We start from the raw sequence: 14,354 nt of genomic DNA, 5'->3' as shown, positions 1-14,354 counted from the left end.
GAGTCTCAAATTACTAAAAGAGATAAAAGAAGAGACACCACTATTGACACTACAGAAATAAAAGGACTGAAAAATTAGAAACAGAAATAAAAGAATTAAAGGAAATACTAACAATTATAGGTAAAAAAAATCAGATAACTTAGATAAAATAGACAAATCTCTAGAAAGATACAAATTACCAAACTGACTCTAAAAAAAGATAGAAAAAAAACCTGAATTGACCTATAAGAAGTAAAAATATTGAATTAGTAATTTAAGAATTTCCCACAATGGAAAGCCAAAGCCCAGCTGGCTTCCTTGGTGGATTCTACTGAAGAATTCATACAATCCTTCACAAACTCTTCCAGAAAAACAGAAGAAGGGACACTTCCCAACTCATTCTATGAGGCCATTATGACCCTGATGCCAAAACCAGACAAAGACATCACAAGGAAACTACAGATCCAGATGGTAGTGAGATGCTTCCGGGCTCCGTCCCCCCATAGAAGCTTTGAACAACCAGCAAGAACCGGTGAGCGCCGAATCAAGAAAAAGACTAAGCACAGCAGGATCTCGTGGTAACCTGCTGGCCCCTCCCCCACCCCCACCAGCTCAGCACAGAACCAACCCACGCTCCAAGTGCGGATCCCTGGTCCCGGTTCTGGAGGGAGCAGAGTAGCCCTCGTGCACATGCTGGGAGCATGGACGTCTGGTCCAACCTACCAGGTGGCGGTCTCGCCCTCCCAGAACTTGCCCTGAGTGCAGAAGGCGGCTCATAGAGCCTCCTACAGAAGCTCTGGGAGAGCAGTCAAGTCGCTGCCTGGGGCAAGGGACTGATGAATGTAGACACGCAGTACAGTGCTGGGACTATGGGGCAACTGTTTCCCAGGGAAAAGGGGACATTCATGTCCATGTAAATGGGGGAACTCCATGGACCACATGCGGATGCCCAAGACAAGATGCATTTGCAGGAGGGATCAGGGCAGCCCCTTTGTGGTGGCCTCCAGCCATTCTCTAAGCTCATTATATGGATAAGTCCCAAAAGAGAGCATTCCCACAGGTCAATCTCTAAAGACTAGGAGAGGTGTCTTCTTTTTCTCCTTCTATTTTTCTTTTTGTTAGCTCCTGACATTCAAGGAAAGCTCTACCATAACACTAGTTGGAGACAAGCTTAAGGAACAGATGCCGCAGAGTCTAACTTCCAGGTTTCAACAAAAGATTACAAAACATACAAAGAAACAGAAGTGCTGGCCCAGACAAAGAAGAAGACTCAAACATCAGAAACCATCACTGAGGAGGACCAGACCTGGGGCATAACAGACAGAGACTTTTAAAAAATGGTCCTAAATATGCTCAAAGAGTAAAAGGAAAACATGGACAAAGAACTAAGGAAAATTAGGAAAATAATAGATAAACACAAAGAGAATTATCAATAGAGAGATGGAAATCATGAAAAGGAATCAAACAGAGCTGAAGGCAACAGTAACAGAAATTTAAAAACTCCCTAAGGGGGTTCAATTTGTTCAACAGCAAATTGAAACTGGCAGAAGAAACAATCAGTGAACTTGAAGATAAGACAGTTGAAAGCATCCAGTCTAAGGAGCAAAAAGAAGAAAGGATGAAGAAAAGTAAACAGAGCCTGAAGAACCTGTGGGACACCATCAAGTGCACCAATATACACACTATGGAAATCCCAGTATGAGAAGGAAGAGAGAAAGGGGCAGAGAGAATATTCAAAGAAATAATGGTTGAAAACTTCCCAAATTTAATAAAAGACATAAATACATACATCCAAGACACTCAACGAACTCCACATAGGATAAACCCAACCAGAAACACACTGTGGCAAATTATAATCAAACTGTTGAATGCCAAAGATAAAGAGAGAATTCTGAACACTTCGAGAGTGAAGAAACATGTCACACACAAGGGAGCCTCAGTAAGATTAAGTTCCGATTTCTCATCGGAAACCATGGAGGCAAGAAGATAGTGAGATGACATATTGAAAGTGCCGAAAGCCAACCAAGAATTTTACATACGGCAAAACTGTCTTACGAAATGACGGAGAGATTAAGACATTCCCAGATAAACTAAAGCTGTGGAAATTTGTCACCACAGGATCAGATCTACAAGCGATGCTAAATAGAGTTTTGCACGTTGGAAAGAAAGGACAATAGAGAAAAGATTGAAGCCCATTGAAGAAAAAAGGATCTCTGGAAAGAGTAATGACATGGGTAAATATAAATGCTAGCACTATGGTATTTTTGGTTTGTAACTCTACTTTTTACTTACTACAGGATCTAAAAGGCAAATGCATAAAGTATGATAAATCAGTGGTTTTGGATTCATAAAGTATGAACACATCATCTGTGACAAGGACTACATAAAGGGGGGGAGATGGAGAGATACAGGGACATAGTTTATGTATACTACTGAAGTTAAGTTGGTATCAAAGCACATCAGAGACTGCCACAAATTTACGATGATAAATTTAAGCCCTGTGGTTACTACAAACAAAATATCGGAGAACACGCAAGTGCACAGAGGCAGAAAGTTGAGTACTGGTTGCCAGGGGCGAGGGGCGGGGGAAAGGGCAGTTAATGCATAACAGATGTAGGGTTTGCATTTGGGGAGATGGGAAAGTTTTAGTCATGGAAGGTGGGGAGTGTACCACAACACAGTGACTGGGATTAATCAAATCCCACTGAGTGGTACGCTTGAGAGAGGCTGAGATGGGAAAGCTTATGTTGTACATGTGTTCTCACAATTAAAAAATAAATAAAAGGAAGAGCAACTAAGGACACAATGACAACTAGAGGCAATACACGATTCTGCACAGGATCTGACACAGGAGGACCGTATTACTGGGCCATATGAAACAACTGGAATACAGTTGGTAAATGTTAGTCTATGTGAAATTTCTTAAACTTGAAAACTACACTTAAGATGATTACATAATTGAATATCTTTGTTCTCTGGTGATATACATGGCAGTATTAAGTGTTCAAAGAGCATAATATATTCAACCTACACTCAAGTGTTCAGAAAATGGACTGATAAGTAGATAGACAGATGGACAGACAAATGGATTGACAGACTGATGAGATAAATCGAATGATACAGCAAGCATGGAAAAATGTTAAAATTGGTGGTTCTGGGTATCTGAGGTGACAGGAGTATGTTGGAGTTCTTGTATGGGGTTTTGTATTATTTTTGTGATTGTCCTGTAAGTTTGAAAGTATTTAAAAATAAAAGGTTTGAAATAAAGAAATGAAAAAAAAAAAAAAAAACAGACTATGAGATCCTACTTCACACACATTAAGACGGCCATAATTTTTTTAAAAACAGTGATTTGAAAGGATATGGAGAAACTGGAACCCTCACGCATTGCTGGTGGATTGTAAAATGGTGCATTCTGCTTTGGAAAACAGTTTGACCGTTTCTTAGAAAGTTAAACATAGAGTTACTATATGATCCAGCAATTCCACTCCCAGGTATATACCCAAATGAACTGAAAATAGCATTTAAATAGAAACTTGTACCCAGATGTTCACAGCAGCACTATCCACAATAGGTGAAAGGCGAAAACAACCCAAATGGCCATCAGCTGAAGAGCAGAGAAACAAACCGTGTTGTATCCACATAAGGGAACACTATTCGGCCATAAAAAAGGAATGAACGGCTAATACATGCTCCAACATGGATGAAGGTCAAAAAAGCACTAAGTGAATGAAACTAGCCCCAGAAGATCAAATCTTGGATTCCATTTAAGTGAAATGTTCCGAATAGGCAAATCTATAGAGACGGAAGCAGGTCGGTGGCTGCCAGGGGCTGGGGATGTGGGGATGGGTGGCCTGACTGCCCCTGGGCCCAGGGCTTCTGCTTGGGGTGATGAAAATGCTCTAAATTAGAGTGTCCTGACAGCTGCACAACCCTGTGAATGTGCTAAAAGCCACTGAACTGGACACTATAGGGTGGTGAATTGTGTGGGATGTGAAATGTTATCTCATATAGCTGTCTAAAAAAGTCACATGGAAGAGCACAGTGGGCCGGGTTCAGTGGCCTCTATATTTTCTTTCTGTCTGTCCCACTCTAAGCACCCTGAAGGCCGCCGCTCCCGGAACTGACCTGGGATCCCCGAGTGGCCATGAGACCCTCAGGCTGGCACCCCCAGGGGCAAGAACAAATCGCTGGAGCAGGCGCTGCCGGGAGAGAGGATCTGGCCCAGTTGAGGCAGCGCGGCAGTGCCCAGCCGCTGGGCTCCACTCACCGATCAGGGCGCTGATGAGCCTGTCGGGGCCGGCGTGTGTGGACGTGGAGCAGAGCGTGTTGAAGTACAGCCCGGAGCCGTCCCGGATGGGGCTGAGCATGGGGGGTGGCGTGTATGGCGAGCACTGGAAGAGCCCCTTCAGGAGGCGGTCCACCAGGAACACGGGGGAGCGCAGGCAACTCTGGTGGCACCCGCCAGGGCCCGGCTCCCCGAGCGAAGGGGGTGCAGGGGGGACGAAGAGGGCCTTGGGCGGCAGGCGCTTCTTCCGCTTCCGAGGCTGGCCGCACTCCTTGCCGTCCCTCTCGTCCACATCCTTCTCCTGACCCTGGAGAACAAGAGCACTCAGAAGCCCAGGGGGTCACTTGAGGCCACTCTTGGCGCCAGAGGGGACAGGAGCGCTGGCCGTGGAGACCAAGGGAAGACAACGCACGCCGAGTGCATCTGGGCCAGTGGCCCTCGGCGGAGGAGGCCGGGGGGACCCCAGGTCTGCTGGACCTGGGACGTTGAGCCCGGGCCAGTCCGGGCCAGAACCTTCTCAAGCCCCCATCCCCCAAGGAGAGGCCCTGGCTCAGAGGATTTTGGAAATGTGTGAGGACACGGCTGGCACAGAAAGAGTGAGGATTCCGGGCAAGCCACAGTCTGTCAAGATGAAAAACTTCCACTCAAAGCCAGACACAAAAGGACACATATTGTAGAATCCCACCAATATGAAGTAATTAGAATAAGCAAATCCATAGTCAGACACTGGAATACAGGCTATCAGGGGCTGGAGTAGGGGTAGAGAACGGGGGGTTAATGCTTAAACAGTAAAGGGCTTCTGTTTGGGGTGAGAGAAACCTTTTGGCAATGGATGGTAGTGACCGTAGCACATCGTGACTGTAATTAATGGCAATGAATTACATATTTGAATGTGGTTAAAAGGGATAAATTTTAGGTGGCATATATGTTACTAGAAGAAAAATTAAAACAAAAAACATAGGACTGAACAACACAGTGAACCCAACTATAAACTGTGGATATAGTTAGCAGTACAACTGGAATAACCTTCTTTTGACAGTTGTAAGAAAGAGACCACAATAATGAAAGGTGTTAATGATAGTGAAGGTATATGGGAACTCTGAATTTTTTGCACAATTTTTCTGTAAACCTAAAACTTCCTTAATTAAAAAAACTGTATTAAAAACAAACAACATGCCGATGTTCTCACAAACATTGAGGACTGGGTTGGGTATGCCAAGCCCTCTGTCTTGGGGCTTGCCCTTATGAAGCTCATTACTGCAAAGGAGAGGCTAAACCTGCTTATAATTGTGCCAGGAGTCTCCCCCTGAGTTCCTCTTTGTTGCTCAGATGTGGCCCTCTCTCTCTTTCTTTCCAGCTAACCCAACTCAGCAGGTGATCTCACTGCCCTTCCCCTATGTGGGACCCGACTCCCAGGGGTGGAAATCTCTCTGGCAACGCAGGATATGACTCCCGGGGATGAATCTGGACCCGGCATTATGGGATTGAGAACATCTTCTTTACCAAAAGGGGGATGTGAAATGAAATGAAATAGTTTCAGTGGCTGAGAGATTCCAAATGGAGTCAAGAGGTCATTCTGGTGGACATTCTTATGCACTATAAAGATAACCCTTTTTAGGTTTTAATGTATTGTAATAGCTAGACGTAAACACCTGAAACTATCAAATGCCAACCTAGTAGCCTGGACTCTTGAAGATGATTGTGTAACAATGTAGCTTACAAGGGGTGACAGTGTGATTCAGAAAACCTTGTGGCTCACACTCCCTTTATCCAGTGTATGGATGGCTGAGTAGAAAAATGGGGGCAAAAAACTAAATGAAAAATAGTGTGTGGGATGGGGGAGATGATTTTGGTGTTATTTTCTACTTTTATTTTTTATTCTTATTTTTATTCTTTCTGGCGTAAGGAAAATGTTCAAAAATAGTGTGTGATGAATGCACAACTATATGATGGTACAGTGAATAGTTGATTGTACACCATGGATGACTGTATGGTATGTGAATACATCTCAATTAAACTGGATTTAAAAAACAAAAAAAACAAACAACAGCTCTGATGAGACAAACAGTGGAACACGACACTGACCCCAGTGACCTTCAGGTCCACGCACCCCATCCGAGCCAGCATGAGCTTCTCCAGGTGAGATGTCTAGTGCGGGCTGAAGAGACGAGTAGAGCCTCCCCTCCTCAGTGCCAGCCCCACTCCTCCTGCTCAGCGTCTCATCTCTGACGCCCCCTCCTCCTGGAAGCCCTCCCTGGTATCCCGAGCCAAGCCAGTCATCCCCTCAGGCTTCCAGAGCCTCCCGGGCTCCCCCATCCCAGGCCTGCCCTCTTCACTGCTGAGGGAATGCTGAAGGAATGAATGAATGAACGAGCGCATCGCCTCTGGAGTCAGGATTTTGTTGGTGTTTGGTCTGGATTTTTCCCACAGCTTCCACCCACTGATGGAGAAAGCCGTGGGAAGGAAGCAGCACGAGGGGCCTCAACACCCACCTTGGCCGTGCTCCCTGGGAGCCGGTTCACGGGAGCCACCGGGACCGACATGGGGACCAACAAAGGGGCTGCTGCCGTGTTGCCCAGGGGCTTCTTGGCTCCCGGGGGACTCTGTCCATCCCCCTCTGGCCTCAGCACCTGTCTCAGGGGCTTGCAAAAGTCCGTGCCAAACACCTAAACACGGGGAACAGATGGCTCTTTAAGAGAAGAAGACAACTAGCGAAGCTGTCACTGACCTCTGGGTAGTCAGGCTGGGGGCAAGGACCGAGCGGGGGCTGCTGCCAGTCTCAGGGACCGCCGGCCCCCACAAGCAGGCCAGCCTGGACTCCTGGTCCCCTGTCCAAGCATCTCCCAGGACAACATCTCCATCCTGAGATAAACAACTCCCTGTCATTTGCTCACCCAAAGCCAGTCAGAAACCCTGTCACCACAGAACCTGCCGCTTGTGCCCCTTCACCTGCTGCTCCTGCTTCCCTCGAGGTGACGGCCACTGGTCGCTGTGGAAACACATGTGGCTGCTCAGCCCTTTCTCGGTATAAAACATCTGGCTGCAATTCTTGCAGATGTATGTGTTCCTCGGCTCCGTCCAGTCTGCAGCACCCCCATTTTGCTGGCTACTGTAGGGAGACATGGAAGGAGGGGGACTGGGGCTTGGTCCCTGGACACTTCTCTTCCTATGAGTCTGATCACCTGGCAGCCCTTGACAAACCCTAAGGAATGGAAGCTACACCCCACTTTTCCATGGCTCTGAGGTCAGTCTCCTCAGAACCGAAAGCATCCAGAGTCACTCCCCTAGGACCAACCCACAGAAGCCACAGCGGATCCCAGACGGAGGAGGAGCCCGTGGTGGGCACGCTGACTCACCATCCACCTGCCATGTTCTCATCCTTCATGGGATGCGGGAGTCTGTAGATATTTCCACCCTGATGATGAAAAGACATCTGAGCCAACATATCAGAAACGAAGAGACATGTAAGAGCTAAAACTACAAAACCCTTAGAAGGAAACATAAGAGTAAGTCTTCGTGACCTTGAATTAGGCAATGGTTTCCTCCATATGATACCAAAGCACCACAAAAGGAAAAAGAGAAAAACTGGACATGGTCAAAATTAAAAATTTTGGGTTTCAAACGACACCATCAAGAAAGTGAAAAGACAACGCACAGAATGGGGAAAAATATTTGCAAATCATATGTCTGAAAGAGACCTGTATCTTAAATATATAAAGAACACTTACAGGTCAATAATAAAAAGACAAATAACCAAATTTAAAAATGGGCAAAGGAGCTAAATAGACATTTCTCTAAAGAAGATATACAAAAGGCCAATAAGCATATAAAAAGACGCTCAACACTGTTAGTCATTAGGGAAATGCAAACAGAAACCACTATGATGCCACTTCACATGCTTACTAGGATGGCCATAATCAAAAAAAACCTGATGATTAACAAGCATCAGTGAGGATGTAGAGAAATTGGAACCCTCATGCACTGCTGGTGGGGCAGCTGCTTTAGAAAACAGCCTGGAAGCTCCTCAAAGGGTTAAACACAGAGTTACCATATGATCCAGCAATTTTACGCATAGCCGTGTTCCCAAGGGAAATAAAAACATACATCCACACAAAAATTTGTACATGAATGTTCATTATTCATAAGAGCCAAAGGTGGAAACAACCCAAATGTCCATCAACTGATGAATGGATCAACAAAATGTGGTGTGCCCATGCAATGGATTCTTATCCAGCCATAAAGAGGAAGGAAGCTGTGATCCATGCCACGACACGGAGGGGCCTCAGAACCATGATGTTGAGTGAAAGGAGCCGGTCACAAAGGACCACATACTGAATGACTCTATTTATGAAATGTCCAGAATAGACAAATCCAGACAGACAGAAAGTAGATGAGTGGTTGCCAGGGACTGGAGACCTGGGGGGATAAGGGGGTGATGGTAAAGGGGTATAGGGTTTCTTTCGGGGGTGATAAAAATGTTCTAAAATTGATTGTGGTGATGGATGCCCAACTCTGTGAATATACTGAAAACCAGTGAACTGTGCACTTTGAATGGCTGAATTGTAAGGTATGGGCTGCGCACACTCAGCCCCAAGCCAACCGAGAGAAGACGCCCGCGCCTCCCAGAGCCCAGGGCCTCCACCCGCATGCAAAGGAGAGGAGCTGAATGGTGTTGAAGCCCGATGACACTCCACGGACATGTGGCCCAGGACTAGGAAAAGTGCCGCCGTCCCATTCATGCAGGAATACTGCTGGGGGGAAGGTCCGTACCTTACATCCTCTGAGGAATTTAAGGAAGTAAATCCAAAGGGAAACGGAAGGCAAAAAGAAAGCAAGTATAGAAGGCCTGGTGAAACAAGTTTCATAAAAACACAAAGTGCTTCTGACAACTCTGCAAAGTCCTCATTCTGTTTCCTTTTTGGGGCGTGGGGAGCCACAATCAGTCTGAGCCTTAATTCCCTCCTCATCCTCTGTAAAACTGCTTCTGAGAATTAACTGAGATGAAATCAAATGCCTGGACAACTAATAAATGCTAAAACAGGCAAAAATGAACCTTTCCCGACAGTGGCTGGTCAGGCCCCTGGGTACCTGGATTCTGTTGAAAATCGTCAGCTTAGACTTGGCGTCCCGGGGGGCGTCCGCCGGAGGCCCGGCCGACGAGAAGGAGGCCATGGCCACCTGGCTCGGCGAGGCTGCACAACATAGATCCATCTTCACCTTCTCCTTCCGGAAGCCAGAGAAACGCTGGCCCCTGGGGTTGCCAGAAAAGAGCCTGTAGCCTCCCCCACGGGAGCAGGCCGGGCCCTTTTCACCTTTTGTGACCCCTGAAGCCAAGCCATTCTCAGCCTGGGCCTGCTTCCCCGGGAGCTGGGCCCCAGGGGGCTCATCCCCACCTAACTGGGTCTGCCGTGGGCACGGGGGGGAGAAGACGTCCCCCAGGCCCAAGGTCCCTTTTGCCGATCGCAGCTGCTTGGTCAGAGAGGAGACATCTGGGTGACCCGAGTGATCCAGGGATGACATGGTGGGGGGTCGTGGAGCAGCGGCTGCTTTCTGCCCTCCCTTGGCGTCTCGTCGGGCGCTGCCAGGGGAGGCTTCTCTGGGAAACACGGGCGTGGGTTTTCTCCGGCGAGCTGGGGACCCCTCTGGCTCTGCACTTCCAGGGCCAGCGTGGAGAGAGTCAACGATGGGGGCCAGTGGTGGGGGCTCCTGCAGCCATGGGCCCTGCAGCGGCTTCAGGGCAGCCTGCTTGCCCTCGGGCTTGGAGAGCTGAGGCGAGGCTGCTGCCACCTGGGCATGGGAGAAGATGCGCTGGGACTTGGTGATCATCTGGAACACTTGCATCTGCTCGTGGCTCACCACAGACTCCTGCGACTTCAGGAAGAGCTGGCGGAAGAGTGGTGTGGCATCCGACGGGAGCCCACTTGACTTCTGGACGTCCTGGAGGCCGGGCTCCCCAGGGTTCTGCCACAAGAAGGGGTCACCGTCAAACCTGCTCTTCTTGGAAGCCCAGGTATCGTCCTCCCCACTGGCGTATCTGGCGTCACTCGAGGCGTCCCCGGGTGCCTTAAGGAGTGCAGGAGGGAAGGACAGCACATCCCCCAGGCTGGTGCCCGAGCCGGCTGGGGGCTCCATAGCAAGGGAGGTGCTGCTGGGCCCAGGGCCTGGCTCAGGGCCCTCCTGGGAGGACCCTGCGGGGGGCTTGCGGACGACGAACACATTGTTCCCTTTGCTCTTGGGGCAGCCTGGCAGATTCCGGAGCCACTGGAAGTTGTGACCCGATGGCTGGGAGCTGGCTGGGATGGTCTGGCCTCGGAACAGGGGCAGGCAGGCTGGCAGGGCCCCACCATCGGGCCAGGCCTCCAGGGTGGACAGGAGCTGGAGGACCGGCAGCTCCGACTCTGCAGGGTCTGGGGCCCCGTTCTCTCCTGCCCTCGAGTGGACGGCTGTGAACACGTCGGCAGGAGGGGCTGGCTCTTTCCGGGGGGGCTGCAGCTCCTCTGGAACCTCAAGACCCAGGGCTCCCGGCGCCACGGGGGTGCCCACTGGGGTGCAGGACGGAGTGCCCAGAGAGGCTGGGCAGGGGCAGGCCGTGGCCCTCCCCTCGCTGTCTGGAGAACCCCCTGGGGCTGGGCTGGGGGAAGGAATCTTCTGGTGGACGATGCTGCTGACGATGCAGCGCAGGAGGTCTCGGTTGGGCAGCAGGGAGCCGGGGGACCTGGCCTCGGGGGGCACCAGGCCCCGCAGGCCACTGGGGGCTGGCTGGCCGGCTGCCTCTTGGGTGTGGGGGGAGTCCCCACAGGACTCCTCTTCTGGGGGTGCCTCCTTCAGGATGCACAGGCCGTGCTGGACCTCGTAGTGTCGGCGCAGAGAGCGGTAGTCGCAGTAGCTCTTGCTGCAGCCCTGCTCGATGCACACGAAGGGCTTGGTCTTCTGGTGGGTGAGCATGTGCCCGGTCCTGCAGGCAGACACGGGGAGGGGCTCAGCAGGGGGTCCCCCTGCCATCCCAAGACCACTCAGCCCCCCACGAGGAAAGACCAAGTGCCCCCTGCTCCCATCAAGGCAATCTGGATGGGGTGCCCCTCTCCCTCACCTTTAAGTAAACCCTGTATCTGAAAAGAGTCCACTGAAGCCAGGGCAGAGTTTCCCAAAGTGTGTTCCCAAGGAATGCCAGCCCCTCTGAGTTGGTCCTGGAGAACTTGGGCTTAGTTGACAAATAAGTTTTGAAAACACCATTTGCTCCTTGAAGGTTCAAGAGGCACTGTAGCAAATTTTAAGACAGGGGCCCCTGTTTAACTTTTAGTGTCTCCCAAACGTATTTGCCCCCAGAACCATGTTTTCAAATAGCCCCTATTAGCCCCCCTAGAGCTAGAGTTCTGCAGAGTACACCTGAGGCCACGCTAACCCAGGGGCGACCCGGACCTCCACAGCAAGGAAGTCAATTTACAGAGGCCCAATCGATAAAAACTTTTCCAGAAATCGGTCAAACGTGCCTAAAATTTCTGCATATGCAAATGGTACAAACGTATTCGTATAACATTTGTATCTACTTTTACACATCATAAATATAAAATGAATGATTAGATCAGCCCTCTGGGCTCCCAGCAGTCCTGCAACAGGCAATCCTATAAATGTGGCACATGGGGAATGGTCCATAAATAATCAAGCCTTTCCCCAAGGGTTGACCCTTGGCTTCCGTCAGAGAGAAGCAACAGAGAAGGAATTAGGGGACCCAAGTTCTAGCCCCTACCCTGTTACCAACTGGTGACACGAGCAAAATGCTTCCTTTCCCTGGGACAGGGGCAGGGAAGAGGATAAAATGAAAGAAGGGTTAATCAAAGCCCTCTGTGACAGTCAGGAGCACCGGAGAAATGCAAGGGGTTGTCAATACCCACTTCCAAGTCTCTGGGTTTGAAGAAAGTCTGTCTTCCCTGCCCTCACTTGCAAGAAAAACCTAACATTTCCAAGACATTAAGAACAGAGAATTTTGTTCCTAACACTTAGAACGGGCTTTCTTTTAAAACATCAGGGGGAGGAGATAATGAAGCGTTAAAAAAATTGAGTTAAAAAAGAAAAGCAAGAGTTACAGCTCCATTGTCATGTCCTAGAAACAGCACCTCAGACTCTCCCGTGGCCTGTGTGTCATCTCAACACACACCCATCCCGGGCTCTAGATCCATTTTCCCTACACACCTGCCAGGTGCCCAGAATGTTTCTCTATAAGGTTAGTCAAATTTCCTCCAGGACGAAACTGCTCTAAAAATGAGCCAAGACGTGCTTTTTAGCCACCAGCGTCCCTTCAGCAAATCACATCAGGGATTTCCTCCGCGGTGTGAACCTGGGGGCTTGGCAGGGCGACCTGGATGGGGTGGGGCGAGTCTGCCCCTGGCCTCCTGGCAGCCTGGGAGAAGGGAGCCAGTGTCTACACCCAAGGAACACCCGTCTGGGGGGTAAGGAAGAGGGGAACCCGAGAGAAGAGGGACTGGGTGGTCCGCGTGGAGGGGAATGAAAACCACGGGGACATGTCCACTCCCCCCAAGCCTCCGGGCAGACGTTTCCCTGACGCGACTCCAACATACAGGTGGTCCTGGCGCTTAAAGGCTTTGCTGCAGATCTTGCAGATGTGCTTCCTTTCCTGGCTGTGCGTCAGGTAGTGCTTGCTAAGAGAACTGGCGCTGCTGAACACCTTCCCACAGAGGCTGCAATCCAGAAGGGGGTTCTGAGGGGAACTGTGCTGCCGCTTTCCTCTCCTGGCACTCCCAGAGGTGGCCCTGCCTCCTTCGTCAGCCTCCTTTGGCACCTTAAGCGCACCTAGCCCCAGGTCTGAACAGAGGGAGAAAGCATAGGTTATAGACATCTCGGGGAATCGAAGAGCACGTCTACAGCACTCTACAACTCCGGAGCCCTCGGAGGCTTGCTCCAAGCAGCTTTACTTGCTTCCCGACCAAGGCTCTGGGCCAAGTGAGGGAGGAAGGGCCTGCCCAGGCCATACCTGCGGGCAGCACCCAGGCCCCGTGCCACCCTCAGTGCCAGGACAGGCCACCCAGGAGGGCAGGGCCTCCTGATGACACCATCAACTGGCACCCCCAGAAGGGCAACCTGGAAATACATGATCCAGAATCTTGGAAAAGTATAAATCCTTTCACTCAGCCAATTCTACTTTGGGGCTTTTTAATGTAACCTAAGTGTAAATTTGTGCAAATATTTTGGCGGCAAGGATGTTAACTGTAGCATTTTTTTTACTGGTGAAATGTCAAAAACAACCTAGTATCTGAAGGGAGGACGTGCAGGCGACTGCACTGTGGTTTAAATGGAGGATGTCATCAGCATTTAAAATAAAACGAGAAAACCATCTGACGGCAGGCAAGGATGTCCATGCCATACTAACAAATGAGAAACAAGCAGCATGTTACAAAACCGAACTGTCCTAGTTTTTAAAACAGAAACATAAGTTTGAACAGAAAACAGACTGAGAGAATAGGATTGACTGTTAAGATTATGGGTAATTTTTATTTTCCTCTGTGTTTATCTGGGTTCTCTATGTACTCTTTAATACATTAAATAAAGTATCCCTTGGGTAAAATGATCGAATCACATGATCTGAGGAACTATCAAGGGAACTGGGAATATTCTGGTGGAGAAGAGAGTGAGCGTCAAACATCGAAGTGCCAGCATGTGGGCAAAGCAGCAGATTGCCTCGTCTTCCTCCAAGAGGGATTGTTAGACTTGGTGAATAGAAGATTAAAGGGAAGTTTCTGTAAACCTGAAACTACTCTAAAGATAAAATTTATTTTTAAAAAAAAGAGGCCCATTTCAGATCACTGAACGGCTAAGGCCCATGGCCGCGAGGACGCTGTCCAGCTCCCTGAGCACCCCAGCTCCTGGAACCCCCTCCCTCGCAGGCGTTTGATGACTCTGTTTGTTGGATGAATGAACGATGAGAGATTTTTCTGCCCTTGGATAGGAAAGTGGATCAGGCTGTTTTATGAGACGGCGAGTTTAGAAGTCACCATTGGTCTAGGAAGCAGCACAGGTGGGGTTCAAGAATCCAAAGGCCAGGGCTTTGGGGGGGGGGGTTGCACTAAAGAAC

General features: G+C 49.4%; 1 protein-coding gene across 2 annotated transcripts in view; it reads right to left on the bottom strand.

Moving 5' to 3' along the window:
• The window catches only part of ZNF541 (zinc finger protein 541), a 53,204-nt gene that overhangs the window by 20,432 nt on the left and 18,418 nt on the right, over positions 1-14,354 (bottom strand). The window contains exons 4-9 of one of the 2 annotated variants that reach the window (XM_037820441.1): positions 12,844-13,087; positions 9,356-11,222; positions 7,624-7,682; positions 7,217-7,376; positions 6,760-6,933; positions 4,250-4,574 (exon numbers count right to left, since the gene is read on the bottom strand). In XM_037820441.1, the coding sequence (XP_037676369.1) occupies positions 4,250-4,574; positions 6,760-6,933; positions 7,217-7,376; positions 7,624-7,682; positions 9,356-11,222; positions 12,844-13,087 (2,829 nt within the window). The remainder of the gene's footprint in view (positions 1-4,249; positions 4,575-6,759; positions 6,934-7,216; positions 7,377-7,623; positions 7,683-9,355; positions 11,223-12,843; positions 13,088-14,354) is intronic. The other variant, XM_037820442.1, reaches the window with a different exon arrangement.

This window comes from Choloepus didactylus, chromosome 27 (genome assembly GCF_015220235.1).
Source record: "Choloepus didactylus isolate mChoDid1 chromosome 27, mChoDid1.pri, whole genome shotgun sequence".
Classification (NCBI taxonomy): Eukaryota; Metazoa; Chordata; class Mammalia; order Pilosa; family Megalonychidae; genus Choloepus; species Choloepus didactylus.
Note: the sequence above shows the minus strand (reverse complement) of the source record. Positions and strands in the feature narration are given on the sequence as shown.